The sequence below is a fragment of the Tachyglossus aculeatus genome, chromosome 1, assembly GCF_015852505.1.
Source record: "Tachyglossus aculeatus isolate mTacAcu1 chromosome 1, mTacAcu1.pri, whole genome shotgun sequence".
NCBI lineage: Eukaryota > Metazoa > Chordata > Mammalia > Monotremata > Tachyglossidae > Tachyglossus > Tachyglossus aculeatus.
In genome coordinates this window covers 74,011,437-74,029,713 of record NC_052066.1, presented here as the reverse complement: position 1 = coordinate 74,029,713, position 18,277 = coordinate 74,011,437, and the positions used below count along the sequence as shown (strand labels likewise).

General features: G+C 42.7%; 1 protein-coding gene across 1 annotated transcript in view; it reads right to left on the bottom strand.

Moving 5' to 3' along the window:
- UGGT1 (UDP-glucose glycoprotein glucosyltransferase 1) overlaps positions 1 to 18,277 on the bottom strand; it is a 171,703-nt gene that overhangs the window by 57,894 nt on the left and 95,532 nt on the right. Inside the window, exons 15-19 of the mRNA XM_038752651.1 lie at positions 16,926 to 17,011; positions 13,593 to 13,728; positions 9,928 to 10,059; positions 1,326 to 1,490; positions 214 to 334 (exon numbers count right to left, since the gene is read on the bottom strand). Of these exons, the coding sequence (XP_038608579.1) occupies positions 214 to 334; positions 1,326 to 1,490; positions 9,928 to 10,059; positions 13,593 to 13,728; positions 16,926 to 17,011 (640 nt within the window). The remainder of the gene's footprint in view (positions 1 to 213; positions 335 to 1,325; positions 1,491 to 9,927; positions 10,060 to 13,592; positions 13,729 to 16,925; positions 17,012 to 18,277) is intronic.

The window sequence follows — 18,277 nt, the reverse complement described above, 5'->3', positions numbered from 1 at the left end:
CAGTGCACTGAAAATAAATATCAATAAATATGACCGGCTGACTGCTAACTTAGAGGATATTTTTGTCATGGCCTCAGTTAGGATTTAGAATTTTTTAATTCTATTAAGGCAAAATCAAAACACCAAGAAAACTATCTAAGTCAAAGAAATCATGAAAATTACACTCTGGGAGCAACTGTTATTCTACAATGCATTAATGAAATTGTTCCTTACTTGTTGCTGTTAAATCCAAGTACTCCCTTTCAGTGTTCAAAATCCTAGAATTGATTCTGGGGACAACATTGGGTTGGTTCATAATATATTCCACTACATCTTGATCATGAGACAGTTCGCCCTGGAGGAAAGAAAGAATGGGGTGAAACTACGGCTGTCACAAAGACGGTGTTCAGGAAATATTCCTTTTAAAGGTAAACTGATGAAAAATCACTTCTTGTTTCATGTAAAATCAGTTGCCCAATGACAATGAAACCTTTTCATCTTTCATTTCCTCCTCCTCTTTTTTTCTCCATCCACCCCTAAACTAATCCCATTAGGAAAGCATACTGCTGGCTTTCCCACAAAGCAAAGATGCAAAACCTAATGTTGCCCTGAGGAAGACCATTAGTTACTTCAGCTAAAGAGTTCCCAAATTAGTCCTGTACCATAACAGTGTAAATCTTTGACTTATCACTTCTAATACTACTTCTGTCCACAGTTAAGGCAAATGTACACATTACCTACTCTTCACTACACATCCTTTCAACTGTTTCATGAAAATCGGGTTTTCAACTTTGAACGCTGAACCTAAACAGAAAAAGTTAAAAGGCAGCAAATGCTTGCCAAAAGCCAAACTGTCCCACTCTAGAAAGGTCAGTTGCTTTAGCTTCTGTACACTTCACGGGACAAACACATTAGTAGCTAACATATAACCAGCCGACATGAAATGCAATTTCGCATTTGGTCCTTATTTCTATCAACTTCTCTTGATTCGTTTATTTCCTAAAGTTCTTTGTATTTATTTAAGTCAAAAATTATTTACATGATGGAAAAAAAGCTCCTTGGAATAGCTAAAATGCTTGGTATTAATTTTTTTAATGCAGTTGTAATGAGACACCCTACAGCATTTACTATTTCAATTTCATTAAACCCCCAAAACCCCTAGTGAGAATTTTATGAGCAGATTAATAACAGTAATAACTACTGGTAGTTACCAGAATTACTGCAACTGGGCTACGCAAAAGCATCCTGCTTGAAGGATTTTATGGCATGCTGTAGAAGGTGAAAAATAATCACATCCCACCAAGCAAAAATTTCTCTTTCAAAGCCAATTTACAAGCTTCACACACCAAGTACACAGCTCGTTGGAAGAAGCTGGTTGTCTCTAAAATTTTGTGCATTGTAACAGTTTCCAGCTCATCGGGATCCAACTGCTCCTTCAGGTAAGGCATTCCATTAAACAGCACAATTGGTAGAGGACCAACTCCTGTTTGCTCATAATATGCTCTTCCTTCCTGAAATACAAGAAAACGAGAACATTTCCGATTCTGGTTGAAAAAAGAATCATATATTCTTCCTCTAAATGTGCTCAAGAGAGACAAAGTCTATTTTCCGAGCCACTCGGTGTTTTCCAGAGCTTTCCTCCACCCAGGGTGAGAGAGAGAGAGAGAGAGAGAGAGGGAAAAAAAAAAAGAGAACACTCTAAATTGCAATACAGATACTGAGGACTGAAAAAAAAACAACTGTAGAGAAAGTAATATATGATCAATATTCTCTCATGAGAACAAAATTTACGAGTTTTAAAATGACTCTTCAAGTTGTTCAAAAAACAAATAATACACAATTTTTGAACAAAATAGGATACCTTGTTTGTACTACTGTCAATATTTTTCACTAGTGATGCATCTTTTTTTATTATTTACCCAGAGACCTGGATATGGTAGCGTGGCTCAGTGGAAAGAGCACGGGCTTGGGAGCCAGAGGTCATGGGTTCTAATCCCGGCTCCGCCACTTGTCTGCTGGGTGACTTTAGGCAAGTCACTTAACTTCTCTGTGCCTCAGTTACCTCATCTGTAAAATGGGGATTAAGACTGTGAGCCCCTCGTGGGACAATCTAATCACCTTGTCTACCCCCCCAGTGCTTAGAACAGCGCTTCACACATAGTAAATGCTTAACAAATACCACCACTCTTATTCTGTGGTCATTAACAAAGTTGAAATGCCACATATGAGATACTATGACAGCAAGAGCTAGCTTGTGAACAAAGCTTTTACCAATTGCACTCTCCACCTTTTCCCAACTACACTCACCAAACTCCCTCTCTGAGGACTTACATTTTCACCCTGACTCCGAACCTGATTTTTAAAGGGGAAAGAAAATGTCACTAGATTACGAAGGATTTGTAATTTCAAAAAAGCACATCCATGTCATCAGTTCTTGTAAAAACTCTGTAATTGTCATTGTCATTATCTGAACAGGAAATTAATTTGGAAGAGCATTTACAGAAAGTACACGCAAACAAAACCTTATCATAACTCATTACATTTCGTCCTTGAGGACAACTATGTAAGTACCCAGAATTCTAAGGTAAAATCATTCTGGATTTATTACATTTTGCCTTGGTTTCAAAGGCAGGAATTTCACATTCATGTGTTGTCTGACAGGGAAGTCGGCCTCCTTACTGACAACCCTTCCTCCTGTTTCTCTCCACTCCAGTCCATACTTCACTCTGCTCCCCAGCTCATTTTTCTGAAAAAGCATTCTGTGTGTATCTCAACCATTCCTCAAAAAACTCCAGTGTTTGCACATCCACCTCTGTGACAAAAAAAACCCTCCTTACTGTTGGCTTTAACACAATCAGCTCTCCTCATCCTGACTTACCTGGCTGATCTCGAACTACAACCAAGCCCACATATTTCATTCTTCTAATGACAATTTACTCACTACACCTCAATCTCCCTGCTGACCCTTTGCCCATATCCTCCCTGTGACCTGGTACTTCCTTCAATCCCTCAATCAATCATATTCCAAGACTGAACTCCTTATCTTCCCTCCCAAACCCTGCCCTCTCCCTGACTTTACTGTCACTGTAGACGGCACTACCATCCTTCCCATCTCACAAGCCCGCAACCTTGGTGTCATCCTCGACTCCGCTCTCTTGTTCACCCCACACATCCGATCCGTCACCAAAACCTGCCGGTCTCACCTCCACAACATCGTCAAGATCCACCCTTTCCTCTCCATCCACACCGCTACCCTGCTCGTTCAATCTCTCATCCTATCCCGACTGGATTACTGCATCAGCCTCCTCTCTGATCTCCCATCCTCCTGCCTCTCCCCACTACAGTCTATACTTCACTCTGCTGCCCGGATTATCTCTGTGCAGAAACGTTCTGGGCATGTTACTCCCCTCCTCAAAAATATCCAGTGGTTGCCTGTCAACCTACGAATCAAGCAAAAACTCCTCACTCTCGGCTTCAAGGCTGTCCATCCCCTCGCCCCCTCCTACCTCACCTCCCTTCTCTCCTTCTCCATCCCAGCCCGCACCCTCCGCTCCTCTGCCACTAACCTCCTCACTGTACCTCGTTCTCACCTGTCCCTCCATCGACCCCCGGCCCACGTCATCCCCCTGGCCTGGAATGCCCTCCCTCTGCCCATCTGCCAAGCTAGCTCTCTTCCTCCCTTCAAAGCCCTACTGAGAGCTCACCTCTTCCAAGAGGTCTTCCCAGACTGAGCCCCCTTTTTCCTCTCCTCCTCCCCACCACCCCCCGGCCCTACCTCCTTCCCCTCCCCACAGCACTTGTATATATATTTGTACAGATTTATTACTTTATTTATTTTACTGGTAAATATTTACTATTCTATTCATTTTGTTAATGATGTGAATATAGCTTTAATTCTATTTGTTCTGACGATTTTGACACCTGTCTACATGTTTTGTTGTCTGTCTCCCCCTTCTATACCGTGAGCCTGTTGTTGGGTAGGGCCCATCTCTATATGTTGCCGACTTGTACTTCCCAAGCGCTTAGTACAGTGCTCTGCACACAGTAAGCACTCAGTAAATATGACTGACAATGAATGAAATATTGAGTGCTTACTGTTTGAAGAGCATTTGTACTAAGTGCTTGGGCGAGTACAACAGAACAGGTTTGGTAGACACACTCCCGGCCTACAAGGAGCTTACAGACTAGAAGGGGAGGCAGGCATTAAAATAAATTACAGGTGTACACAAGTTCTATGGGGATGAGGGTGGGTGAGCTGTGTGACTTTGGGCAAGTGACTTAACTTCTCCGGGCCTCAGTTACCTCATCTGTAAAATGGGGATGAAGACTGTGAGCCTCCCGTGGGACAACCTGATCACTCTGTAACTTCCCCAGTGCTTAGAACAGTGCTTTGTATATAGTAAGCGCTTAATAAATGCCATCATTATTATTATTATTACTGAGATACTGATGGGAAAAATGGATGAATAGAAAAGGGCCTGGACAGGAGCTGGGGAGACTTTAGGACTATCACACTTGATGGTTTTAATTTTAGCAATAAAGCCGGGTCACGAGGGTCAAGAGATGAAGGGGGCTGAGGGACAAGGGGTTTGAAGACGGAGTTAAACATTTGGTGGGGGCAATGGTCGCGGGAATCAACAAGGAGGGAGAGGGAATGTTTTTGGGTGAAGGGGTGGGCAGAGTTATGGTGGGTGAGGATGAATTTGAGACGGCCGAGGTCGACCAGCGTCTGGATTTCTGCAAGCAGTGCTCCGCAGCTCAAACACAGGAATGGAGTAAGTGTTCTGGGGAAGGGATCTGGGGTTGCGGGTTGGCGGCGTGAGATCACCGGAGGGGCAGGGAGTGAGAGAGCTGAGTTCAGTGGCGAGGTTGGTATTGAGAGTGTGGATTTGTGTGTCAAGAGTGGATTTGTGTGTCAAGAGAAGGTAGTTTGTGGCTCAGTGGAAAGAGCACAGGCTTTGGAGTCAGAGGTCATGGGTTCAAATCCCGGCTCTGAAAGCTGTGTGACTTTGGGCAAGTCACTTAACTTCTCTGGGCCTCAGTTCCCTCATCTGTAAAATGGGGATTAAGACTGTGAGCCCCACGAGGGGCGACCTGATCACCTTGTAACCTCCCCAGTGCTTAGAACAGTGCTTTGCACATAGTAAGTGCTTAATAAATGCCATTATTACTATTATTATTATTAGCTCACATATATTTTTTGCCTTTTCCACACTGGCATCTCCACTACCAAACCTCTCGTAATTGACAATATTCTGTACTTAATAATAAGAGTCTAGTTCAGCAGCATAAAAACTGGATCCAGGCAACAGGATGGCAGTAAGCCACTTCTTTTAGAGAAGCAGCGTGGCTCAGTGGAAAGAGCCCGGGCTTTGGAGTCAGAGGTCATGGGTTCAAATCCCGGCTCCGCCAATTGTCAGCTGTGTGACTTTGGGCAAGTCACTTCACTTCTCTGGGCCTCAGTTCCCTCATCTGTAAAATGGGGATTAAGTCTGTGAGCCCCCCTGGGACAACCTGATCACCTTGTAAACTCCCCAGCACTTAGAACAGTGCTTCGCACATAGTAAGTGCTTAATAAATGCCATCATTATTATTATTATTATTATTATTATTAATTTGTCCTTACACCGGCACAACCTGAAATTAGGAGCTTCTGGGCAACTATGGGTCCCCTCACTCGTGATGTGCTAGCTCGTGGGACCATCTCTATATGTTGCCAACTTGTACTTCCCAAGAGCTTAGTACACTGCTCTGCACACAGTAAATGCCCAATAAATATGACTGAATGATTGAATGAATAGTAAGGTGTGGTGTGGATTTTTAACTTTTTCCACACTGCTCTTTCACGCTCTCTAAAATATCACGTATCTCGTAACTCCTCTGACTGCAACACTGTCTGACAATGGGAATACATCACCAAATACAGTGTTACCTGTAGCACACAGATTGGTCGGGTGTGTACCTGGTGTAGCGCTTAGTACAGTGCTCTGCACACAGTAAGTGCTCAATAAATACAATCAAATGAATAAATGAATGCCACAGAACTGGGAGAGGCTCTGTGTCCTGACAAAAGATGGCTAACGGAGACGGCGTCGGGATGCACCCTGCTTTGGAGAGGTCTTTACTTATCGAAACAGCAGTGCCAGAAGGGTGTTTTCACAGTTCAACAGTTACTCCGACCCGGCCTTCAATTCTATCCAGAGTCAGAAGCCTAGGGAAATTAAACGATTCCCTGCTCCAGTGCTTTTATTTTCCAGCTCTGGTACATCTAATTGTGTGGAGAGAAACTATTTGATTGCTTTTGTGGATTACTGTGTTCTGTTTTTCCCCCGGTGGAAATGACTCCGCCAACCGTGATTATAACAAATGGGTGAAGGCCCAGTGGTTTCTGCTGCTGTTGATATCTCAAGCATATTCTGTTCTGGGGCCACAAACTGAAACCATTCTCCCGGCTAACAGTTCACCACGGCAGTGCCAGACAAGAGATAGTGGATGGCTCAGCCCAAACCGCCATCATTACTGAAAAAACAATGCAAGCAGGGACTGTGGAAGGGCATACCTTTCTCTTCTTAACCAGAGGGACCTGAGCAGCGTTCACCCAAATGACAAGTGGCCAGAAAAGGTATTCAGCTGAATGTTCATGGACTGCAGGCACTTATCATAACCCAACTTTACTACTACATCAGCCTCCTCGATGACCTTCCTGCTTCCAGTCTCACCCCACTCCAAAGCACCCTTCGCTCTGCGGCCTGGATCATTTTTCAAAGGTTTCCAACTGCAAGTGTAAGCCCAGACCTCAAAAATCTCCAACGATTGTACATTTGTCTTTGTCCAGAAACGCTCCGGGCATGTTACTCCCCTCCTCAAAAATCTCCAGTGGCTACCAATCAATCTGCGCATCAGGCAGAAACTCCTCACCCTGGGCTTCCAGGCTGTCCATCCCCTCGCCCCCTCCTACCTCCCCTCCCTTCTGTCCTTCTCCAGCCCAGCCCGCACCCTCCGCTCCTCCGCCGCTAATCTCCTCACCGTCCCTCGTTCCCGCCTGTCCCGCCATCGACCCCCGGCCCACGTCATCCCCCGGGCCTGGAATGCCCTCCCTCTGCCCATCCGCCAAGCTCGCTCTCTTCCTCCCTTCAAGGCCCTATTGACAGCTCACCTACTCCAGGAGGCCTTCCCAGACTGAGCCTCTTCCTTCCTCTTCCCCTCGTCCCCCTCTCCATCCCCCCCATCTTACCTCCTTCCCTTCCCCACAGCACCTGTATATATGTATGTACATATTTGTTACTCTATTTATTTATTTATTTTACCTGTACATATCTATTCTATTTATTTTGTTAGTATGTTCGGTTTTGTTCTCTGTCTCCCCCTTTTAGACTGTGAGCCCACTGCTGGGTAGGGACTGTCTCTATATGATGCCAACTTGTACTTCCCAAGCGCTTAGTACAGTGCTCTGCACACAGTAAGCGCTCAATAAATACGATTGATGATGATGTTGATGATGATGATTCCTCTCCACATGGAGCTGAACTTCTAACAGCTTTAAAACATTCAATCATCTCCTTCCCTCCTGGTTATCCACTCTCTTTTCCAATTACACCCCAGCCACCCTCTTCCCTCCTCAAGCTAACCTTCTCATGGTGCCTCACTACCTGCGGCCAATCTCTTGCCCACGCCCTTCCTGGTACACCCTCCAGTTTCAGATCCGACAAGCTGTAACTCTTCCCCATCTTCAGCGCCTGCCTGAAATCACCACTTTCCAGGAGGCCTTCCGCAATTAACTTTTACTCTCCTCAAGTAATATGACTACTACTACTAATAATAATAATAATAGTATTCGTTACGGGCTTACTATCTGCCAGGCACTGCACTAAGCGTTGGGGTAGATACAAGATAATCGGGTCAGACAAGTCCCTGCCACACAAAGTGCTCACAGTCTTCGGCCCCGTTTTACATATGAGGTAACTGAGGCCCAGAGAAGTTCAGTAACTTGCCCAACCAAGGTCAAACTGCAGACAAGCAGGTTCTATTCCCAGGTCCTCTGACTCCCCAGGTCCAGCCTCTTTCCACTAGGCAATTCCCTGACTGTCCCTTCAGCATGTCTATCATCATCATCAATCGTATTTATTGAGCGCTTACTGTGTGCAGAGCACTGTACTAAGCACTTGGGAAGTACAAATTGGCAACATATAGAGACAGGCCCTACCCAACAGTGGGCTTGTACTCACAACTCTTCGTAGCACTTCTGTGCATCTCTTACAGACCCTATGACGCACCTATCCACTTTCCTTCTTTCTCCTATCTGTAAGCTATTTTAGTTCCTGCCTCCCCTGCTAGAATTTAGGCTAGGAGAGTTGGGACCTCGCTTACTTAACTCTAACTCAACTTTCTACAAAGCTTAATCAATCAATCAATCAATCGTATTTATTGAGCGCTTACTATGTGCAGAGCACTGTACTAAGCGCTTGGGAAGTACAAATTGGCATCACATAGAGACAGTCCCTACCCAACAGTGGGCTCACAGTCTAAAAGGGGGAGACAGAGAACAGAACCAAACATACCAACAAAATAAAATAAGTAGGATAGAAATGTACAGGTAAAATAAATAAATAAATAAATAAATAAATAGAGTAATAAATATGTACAACCATATATACATATATACAGGTGCTGTGGGGAAGGGAGGGAGGTAAGACGGGGGGATGGAGAGGGGGACGAGGGGGAGAGGAAAGAAGGGGCTCAGTCTGGGAAGGCCTCCTGGAGGAGGTGAGCTCTCAGCAGGGCCTTGAAGGGAGGAAGAGAGCTTAATATGCCGTCCTGCATACAACAGGTACTCAATAAATACTACTGACTGATAAGTGTGCAGAAGAGTCTCCAAGACACACAAACTCATGGATGTAGTCTCGCCATGGGCAGCATCATCCTCAAACAAATGGACAACTCTAAGTTTCACTTCTAACTCCTTCAATTTTTTTTTCCTACGTTCAATAGCATCTCTTCTAGACTGTGAGCCCACTGTTGGGTAGGGACTGTCTCTATATGTTGCCAACTTGTACTTCCCAAGCACTTAGTACAGTGGTCTGCACACAGTAAGCGCTCAATAAATACAATTGATTGATTTAAATCTAACTTCCAAAGCTCCTGACATTACCCCCATCACCTATTTCTTGGGGAAGCAACATGGCCTACTGGATAGAACATGGGCCTGGGAGTAAGAAGGTCATGGGTTCTAATCCTGGCTCTGCCACTTGTTGCTGTGTGACCTTGAGCAAATCACTGAACTTCTCCGGGCCTATGTTCCCTCATCTGTAAAATGGGGATTAAGACTGTGAGCCCCAGGTGAGACAGGGACTATGTCCAACCCGACTATCTCGTATCTACCCCAGGGCTTAGAACAGTGCCCGGCATAAAGTAAGTGTTTGACAAATACCATAATTATTTGAAAATCTGCTAATTGGCTTAACTTTTCACATTGTAGATTTCAAATAATACACTAAGATATTTTCATAAATAGCCCAATTAACATTTTCCCTCATTTCACTTGTTTACAATCTTGGATTCATTTCTGTCTTCAATCGAAAATATTTTACGTAAGCACTATTTTCTAATTTTACTTCAAGAATCCCATGTAAAAACAGCAGAACACCTTATCTACAATATTATCTAAAAGATCCTGTGTATAAGGTTGGGCCAATTTTTCAGAACAGCAGGTTACCATGAGGTTCAATGACTTCCTGGGTGAAATCAATGGAAGTACAAAACTGCAATCGATCAACAGCCCATGTCCAAATATCCTTTGGATAACCTGGCCATTCCTACTGACTCTAAACATGCAGTCTAAATATTATCCATAATGTCAGCTATATTCCCCTAAAAATAGAGAAAGAAATACCACTGAATTTAAAAGTGAAATGCCAGGATGAAGCATGTTAACCAACAAATGCTCTTTACCTTCCGATTCCGATCGTAAGCAGAATCAAGCCCCAAAATGCTGTTCACTTCCACATACGGATATTTCTTCTCAAGAACACTGATCACATGCTCCACTTTCACCTTTTCTCCAGTTTTAACCTTATTATATACCTGAGGAAACAAAATCATGCAAATTTAGACCTTTTAAAAAACACACACCTCCTAAGATAAAATAGTTACAGATGATTTCAACCTAATTCTGTACTGGGTGTCATAATACAAAGGAATACAAGGGGAACTGAGAAGGAATTAACTTGCATTTACTCCAGCATTTTGCATCATTGTTATTCCCTAAAACCAAGCACTTCACACTATAATTATTATGAATAGCAGCGCGGCTCAGTGGAAAGAGCCCGGGCTTTGGAGTCAGAGGTCACGGGTTCAAATCCTGGCTCCACCAATTGTCAGCTGTGTGACTTTGGGCAAGTCACTTAACTTCTCTGGGCCTCGGTTACCTCATCTGTAAAATGGGGATTAAAGGCTGGGGGCCCCCCGTGGGACAACCTGATCACCTTGTAACCTCTCCAGCGCTTAGAACAGTGCTTCGCACATAGTAAGTGCTTAATAAATGCCATCATCATTATTATTATTAATAACAATGATACCCATCAAGTCAGAACGTCAGAGTCCGATTTAGTAGATTTTAAAGCAGGTTTTTTCTTTTTCTCCAACCCCAGTTTCTTCTTCAGCAAAAAATTGAATAGGTTGACAATAGCACATTTATCGATACCCCACTCACACACACAAAGTCACTTGTGCTCTTTAAAACCCAAACATATCTATTTATAGAAGGACTTCACTAACTTTTCCAAATCACAGTTTGGGAAACACAAGCATACCCATCTCTATGCACCCATAAAAAAAATAGGTCTACCGAGAACTTTAAAATGGAACTTTGATCGATTATTTGCAGGCTTTTAATGAAACAAGCACATTAAGAATAATTCCACTAAAACACTTCTTTACATTTACATTAAGATACTCTCCCCACTGAAAATAACTTCAGTTATTCCATACGGTGTATTTTATCTACATTTTGGATAGAACTCTGTTAGGGAATTTGAGACTGTTCTTCTGACAATGAGTGTCTATCTGGATACAAAGCAGAACGATGTCAGAAGACACGGCTGTGCAAATGCCCGCGGCCTCACTAACGCTGGTTAAGACCCGCGTGCCATAACATGAGTGCCTTAAAAACCAGAGTTCATCAAGAACATAACTCCCGTTAGAGGAGAACTGAATGTACATTAAGGGAAGAACCAAAGGATTAATTCCATCTTGCTAACGTTTTCCAATATGGTTATCTGTGAATTAGTTGGTTCATATTCAAGGAAACGGGGAAGGAAAAATACTTCGAGCTACTCTCAAAGTCTCACGTGAACCTCAGCAATTTGTCTCTCAAAAATGCCACAAAGTCACAAAGGCGTTCCAGTTGCTCCAACATAATAATAATAATAATAATGGCATTTATTAAGCACTTACTATGTGCAAAGCACTGTTCTAAGCGCTGGGGAGGTTACAAGGTGATCAGGTTGTACCACGCGGGGCTCACAGTCTTAATCCCCTTTTTTCAGATGAGGTAACTGAGGCACAGAGAAGTCAAGTGACTTGCCCAAAGTCACACAGCTGACAATTGGCGGAGCCAGAATTTGAACCCATGACTGCTGACTCCAAAGCCTGTGTTCTTTCCACTGAGCCACACTGCTCCTCTAAAAAGTCATTATTCCACAAGAAACCTTATTTGCAAGGGTTTTAGCCTCCTTGGTAGCTTTTTGTGGGTTTGCGTATCCACACGAATCCGAGACCTCAACATCTCAAGCAGCATAGCCTAGTGGAAAGGGCACGGGCCCCAGAGTACGAGGATATGGATTCGAATCCCAGCTCTGCCAAATGCCTGCTGTGCGACCTGAGGCAAGTCACTTCACTTCTCTCAGCTCTCCTGTTCACCCTCCTACAAAGACTGTGAGGCCCCTCTGGGCCAGGGACTGTGTCCAACCTAGTTAACTTGTATCTGCCCCAGTGCTTCGAATGGGGTTTGACACATAGAAAGCCCCTAACAAATCAATCAATTGACGGTATTTACTGAACGCTTACTATGTGCAGAATACCGTACTAAGAACTTGGGAGACTACAATTCAACCGAATTAGCAGAAACGTTCCCTGCCTATAATGAGTTTACATTCTAAAGGGATACCATTAAATAAGAAAATTTGCAAAATAAAATAATCATACCCTACAACTAACAACTCCCTCGCCTTCCTGCCTCTCTGCCCTCTTGCGTCACCAATCCCCACCCTGGATCACCTCTAGAAAACAATTTGTCTTTGTCTTGAACCTAAATGCTTTCAGCATGTTACTGTTACACCTACCACTATGTACCTGAAAGAAAGAAGCAAAATGTGCTTAGGATAATAATAATGATGGAATTTATTAAGTGCTTACTATGGATCAAGTGTACTTGCAGCATTAAAAGGTACATCATTAAAATTTTCAGGGATCACCTGGTGTAAGTGATGATGAAAAAGTGCCAAGAAGTGAGGTAGACTTATATGAAAGCTTTGGTCCAAAACCATATCTCCGGCGACATAAGAAGAAATGGTTGATCTCAACGTTAATCTGCATTTGTTCACCTTAAAAATCCACGACATAGAATTGGGCACGACTGCCAGTTTCTAATTTCGAGGCACACACCCAAACAAACCAGCTACTAGTGAACCAGGTGAGGACAGGAGGTAAATGAGCAAAACTGGCATAGGCCCTGCAGACAATACTTCTTCAAAACAGAAGTTATCCGCATCCTCCATTAGGCCAGGAAAAAGAACACGGTGACCAATTGTGACCAACTGAATTCTTGTTCAATTTTTGAAGACTAAGATGAGCAAGCTGCAAGGATTTCTTCTCTGTACCCTATACTGGCATTCCTTAAAAATGGTCTGAACTGTTGGGAAAAGGTAAGGACTAGATCTTCGGAAATTTTTTTCCCTGTAAGTGGTAAAAGGAATCAGGTGTCTGTCTGTTTTCAAAGTTCTCAGAAGCAGCATGGCTCAATGGAAAGAGCATGAGCTTGAGGGTCAGAGGTCATGGGTTCAAATCCCAGCTCTGCCAATTGGCAGCTGTGTGACTGGGCAAGTCACTTAACTTCTCTGTGCCTCGGTTACCTCATGTGTAAAATGGGAGTGAAGACTGTGAGCCCCACGTGGGACAATCTGATCACCTTGTATCCTCCCCAGCACTTGGAACAGTGCTTTGCACACAGTAAGCACTTAACAAATGCCAACATCATCATCATTCCGGATCAACACATTCATCCAAATCTTATAGCAAATAAATCATGAGGTACACCCTTTGAAAAGTGGAGGGGATAAGGACATTCTGTAATAGCTCTAGGGAAGCACTGTGGCTCAGTGGAAAGAGTCCGGGATTAAGACTGTGAGCCCCACGTGGGACAACCTGATCACCTTGTATCCCCCCCAGTGCACAGAACAGTGCTTTGCACATAGTAAGCACTTAACAAATGCCATTATTATTATTATTATTATTTTTATTATTAACATTCCAACTAGGAAAACATCCTCTGACAAAATACTGGATTTTTTGATGCCCTGGATAGTAAACGTGTGCTGTTCCCTTCAACGAACACGTACAGATATCAGAGTCTGGAAGGCATGATAATCATCCACTTCTTGGGCAACGTAGTTATATGCTCTGAGAATGGCAACTCCAGCATCCTGCATTCCATCAACATCTTCAGAGTCGTTCACCACAAAGATCAAACCAATCCTGAAGGAAAGAAAAACCAACTCATTCCAAGGATGACACCCTTGTAGGGAAAAATGTTTCAAAATTTTTCTTCAGTAGAGATAAAAAAAAGAAATCTCTTAGGATTTTCGAGAACCTGAAGCAAGGAACCAACATTTTCTGTAGTAATGTCTCACAGTTATATTTCTAACTTCACCAACTTCCTAAACACCTGCCACCTCTCCTACAGTGCCACACCAAAACCCCTGCTCTTTAGACGCACTCCTCCTATCTCATGTCATCATGTCCCTCCTGAACTCCCTGCTCTCCCTTCCCCTGATGCTCAAGTCCGTATTCTCAGTCAGTCAATCGCATTTATTGAGCGCTTCACTTCTCTGGGCCTCATTTACCTCATCTTTAAAATAGGGAGCGAGAACTGTGAAGCCCACGTGGGACAGGGACCTTGTCCAACTCAATTTGCTTATGTCCACCCTAGAGCTTAGAGCCTAGCAAAAAGCACTCAATAAATACCATTATTACTGCTGTTATTATTATTATTATTATTATTATTAATAAAACACTGTAGCAGGAACTTGGGAGAGTAAAATATAATAACAGACACATTCCCTGCCCACAACAAGCTTATAGTCTAGAGGGGGATACAGACATTAATATAAATAAATTACAGATATGTTCATACATGCTACAAGGATGGGAAGGAGAGGTGAATAAAGGGGGGCAGTCAAGGTGATGCAGAAGGGAATGGGAAAAGAGTAAAGGAGGGCTTAGTCAGGAGGCCTCAACTTTGTCCTCACCAATGAACTCAAGCCTTAGCGCCCCGTCCCTCCACGGCTCTTACATCACATCACCAATTCCCAGCCATCGGTCACCCCAATAGCTGAGCGACCCCGGCAGACGTCCAAACATTTGGTTGGCTTCTGCTGCTTCAAATTCACCCAAGCCTGCTACGACTCGGCCCCCTTTTCTACTCAGCCACACCAATTTTCCTCTCTCAGTCAGTCGGTTGTATTTACTGAGCATTTACTGTGTGCAGAGCACTGTACTAAGGGCTTGGGAGAGTACAATATAAAAATATAACAGACACATTCCCTGCCCACAGCGAGCTCTCACTGACTTACACAACCATGACCAATTAATTATTTCAGGCCTTTAACACTTTCCTGAAGTACCTAATACCCCCGTTTCCTCACCCTGGCACTCAACTACTTTGCTAATCAATCAATGGTACTTACTGAGCATTTACTGTGTGCAGAGCACTGTACTAAGTGTTTGGGAAAGTACAATACAAGGGATTGGTAATCAAAATGACTGGTGTGATCTTCCCCAAGTCCTGTCTTCATCTTCCTCCCTCCTACCCCTAAAACCACTCTTTCATCATTCGCATTTCTCTCTCAAGAGGAGAGTGCCTTCCTGCTTTCAAAATTTAACCCCTCTGTTTGCATATCAGACCCAATCCCCACATTAACTTCCAAAAACACTAACTCCCAAGCTTCTTCGCTCTCTTTTGCAGGCCGTTCTTCACCTCTCACCCCCTAATTATGGGTTCCCTTAAAGGCTCTGTTCTCGATTCCCTACTCGCCCCCCCTTTTTCCTCTCCTCCTCCCCATTCCCCCCAACCCTACCTCCTTCCTCTCCCCACAGCACCTGTATATATGTTTGTACAGATCTACTACTCTATTTTACTTGTACATATTTACTATTCTATTTATTTTGTTAATGATGTGCGTCTAGCTTTATTTCTATTTATTCTGATGACCTGACACCTGTCCACATGTTTTGTTTTGTTGTCTGCGTCCTCCTTCTAGACTGTGAGCCCACTGTCGGGTAGGGACCGTCTCTATATGTTGCCAACTTGTACTTCCCAAGTGCTTAGTCCAGTGCTCTGCACACAGTAAGTGCTCAATAAATACGATTGAATGAATGAATGAATGAACCTTCAGAGAGCTGATCAGCCTCAAGTTTTAGCTTCCACCTCTTTGTGGATGATTCCTAAATCTGTCCTGCCAGTGTGAACCTCTCACCTGCTTTACAATCTTATATTTCCTCTTGTCTTCAGGACACCTCCCCACAGATGACCCTGGCAGATTTTCATCTTCCGTACCAGACTCATCCCTAACCCTTTCTCACTCATCATCACCACCACGATCTCTCCTGTCCCTGAAGCCCACAATCTTGTTCTTATCTTTGACCACTAAATAACTGGAATTTCTCCCCACCTTCACAGCCTTATTAAAATCACATCCCCTACAAGAGACTACAATTTAATATTGAATTAGTCTTTGTGTGTTCTCTGGAAGCTAAACTATATTCAATACTCATATTGACTGTGCATATCACAAAAGATGAGCTACAATAACTACTAAATATAATTTAATACTAAGAGCTCACCTCCTCCAGGAGGCCTTCCCAGACTGAGCCCCCTCCATCCTCTCTCCCTCCTCCATCCCCCTGCCCTACCTCCTTCCCCTCCTCACAGCACCTGTATATGTTTGTACAGATTTATTACTCTATTTTACTTGTACATATTCACTATTCTATTTATTTTATTTTGTTAATATGTGTTGTTTTGTTGTCTGTCTCCCCCTTCTAGACGGTGAGCCCGCTATTGGGTAGGGACCGTCACTATATGTTGCCAACTTGTACTTCCCAAGCACTTGGTGTACAGTGCTCTGCACACAGTAAGCGCTCAATAAATACGATTGAATGAATGAATGAAAAATTTCTTTAAAGGCAAAATAAATATTACTTAAAGGAGCCAAAATGGTAGTAATAGAGATTAAAGCCAGAGATTCACAGGGCAGATTCTGCAGTTCAAGATACTAGGGTTGGAAGCACCCTGAAGAAAGTATATTACGGGCTCCTTGCACATTCAGTCCTTGACTGCTAACAAAATTCAGAGTCAGTTCGGCAGATACTGAGTTTTTTGGCATGTGGACAACTAATCATTACTGTTGAGACCGTCAACTATTTTCACACACGTCATCAAACAGTATACTGTAAAAACCCTGCCCCTAAAAATCAAATGGTACTTCTGAATTCTAAAAATCGCTTTCCCTTATACACATCAGAAAATAAAACTGCCATTTGTAAAACCATTACATCCACATCTAAGACTTTTGGAATTTAGCCAAGTAATTTAAATACGGAAATAAAATCACATAAACTAAGTTTTCACCGAGCTAAACATCCTATAGCTCAGTAAAGTAATGGAGCATTACCTCAGTGGTATATGGTTACTGAAGAACATCTCAGCCACATTAATCAATTCCGTTGTACTCTCATGAGCAGGATCAACAATGAGAACCTATGAGAAATCAAAATTGAAAACAATTTGTGCAATGACATTTATTCAGAGGGCACGCGGATACAACTAAAATGCTGATGCTTCCATTTATCTACAAAACAATGATGGCCTTGGCTTTTAAGACAGCTTCTTCTAAAATGTGCTATTTCAGAGGAGAAAATTAATTCATCCCTCCATTTGCCTTTCTTCACACTTCTGTGTTTGCCTTTTTTTCTCCTGTCTCTATAACTCACTTTGTTGACAGAGATACACATATATTCAAAGACACAATTTCTACTTGAAATGTCTTCTAAGAGACATTAAGCCTCAGGAATGAGCCGCCTCAACAGTGATGGGATTGAATCAATCAATCAATCATATTTATTGAGCGCTTACTATGTGCAGAGCACTGTACTAAGCGCTTGGGAAGTACAAACTGGCAACATACAAAGACAGTCCCTACCCAACATTGGGCTCACAGTCTAAAAGGGGGAGACAGAGAACAAAACCAAACATACTAACAAAATAAAATAAATATAATTTATAATAAAATAAATAAAATAAATAGAAATATAAAATAAATAGATTTATTTATTTATTTTTATAAATAGATTTCTATTTAAAATAAATAGAATTGAAGTAGCACATTAGAGGCTGCAAATGTACACAAATCCACATATAGTGAGATAAGATGTTTCTCAAACAAAAGGGGACTTGTGGAGTAAAAAGCAAAGTTTGACTTTAACAATTCAAAGCCCTCTTAGGCTTGGAGTAATCTTGCAGGAAGGAAAGCCATATTGATGAGATAATGATTTTTATAAAACAATTATCATTTGGTAGCTTCCCAAACCCAATGTTGAGGAATAAACTACCTCATAGATTAAATAATTGAATGGAAAATGTAGAAAGACCACTGCTCACAGACACTTAAAGGAGGTGGCCCAGATATATATTGCTGCCTCATTTGTGGAAGTGTAAATGGTTAAAGATGGTATTTTTCTAAAAATTTACTTTGAAAACGGAGGAAAATTACATTGCAGTATAAGAAATACCATTACTGGGTCAGGCCAATGGTCCATCTAATCAGTAGCAACTGGAGACTGGAAGAATTCTGTGGTGGTTGCCCTCCTTGAAATCCACTGTAATATTTAGGGATGTAATCAATCAGTCACTGATATGTGTTCAGTGTTTACTGTATGCAGAGCACTGGACTATGGGCTTGGGAGAGCACGATCTGAAATCCCTATTAATTCCCTCTACAACTCTAAATTGTCCTTTAACAAGCCA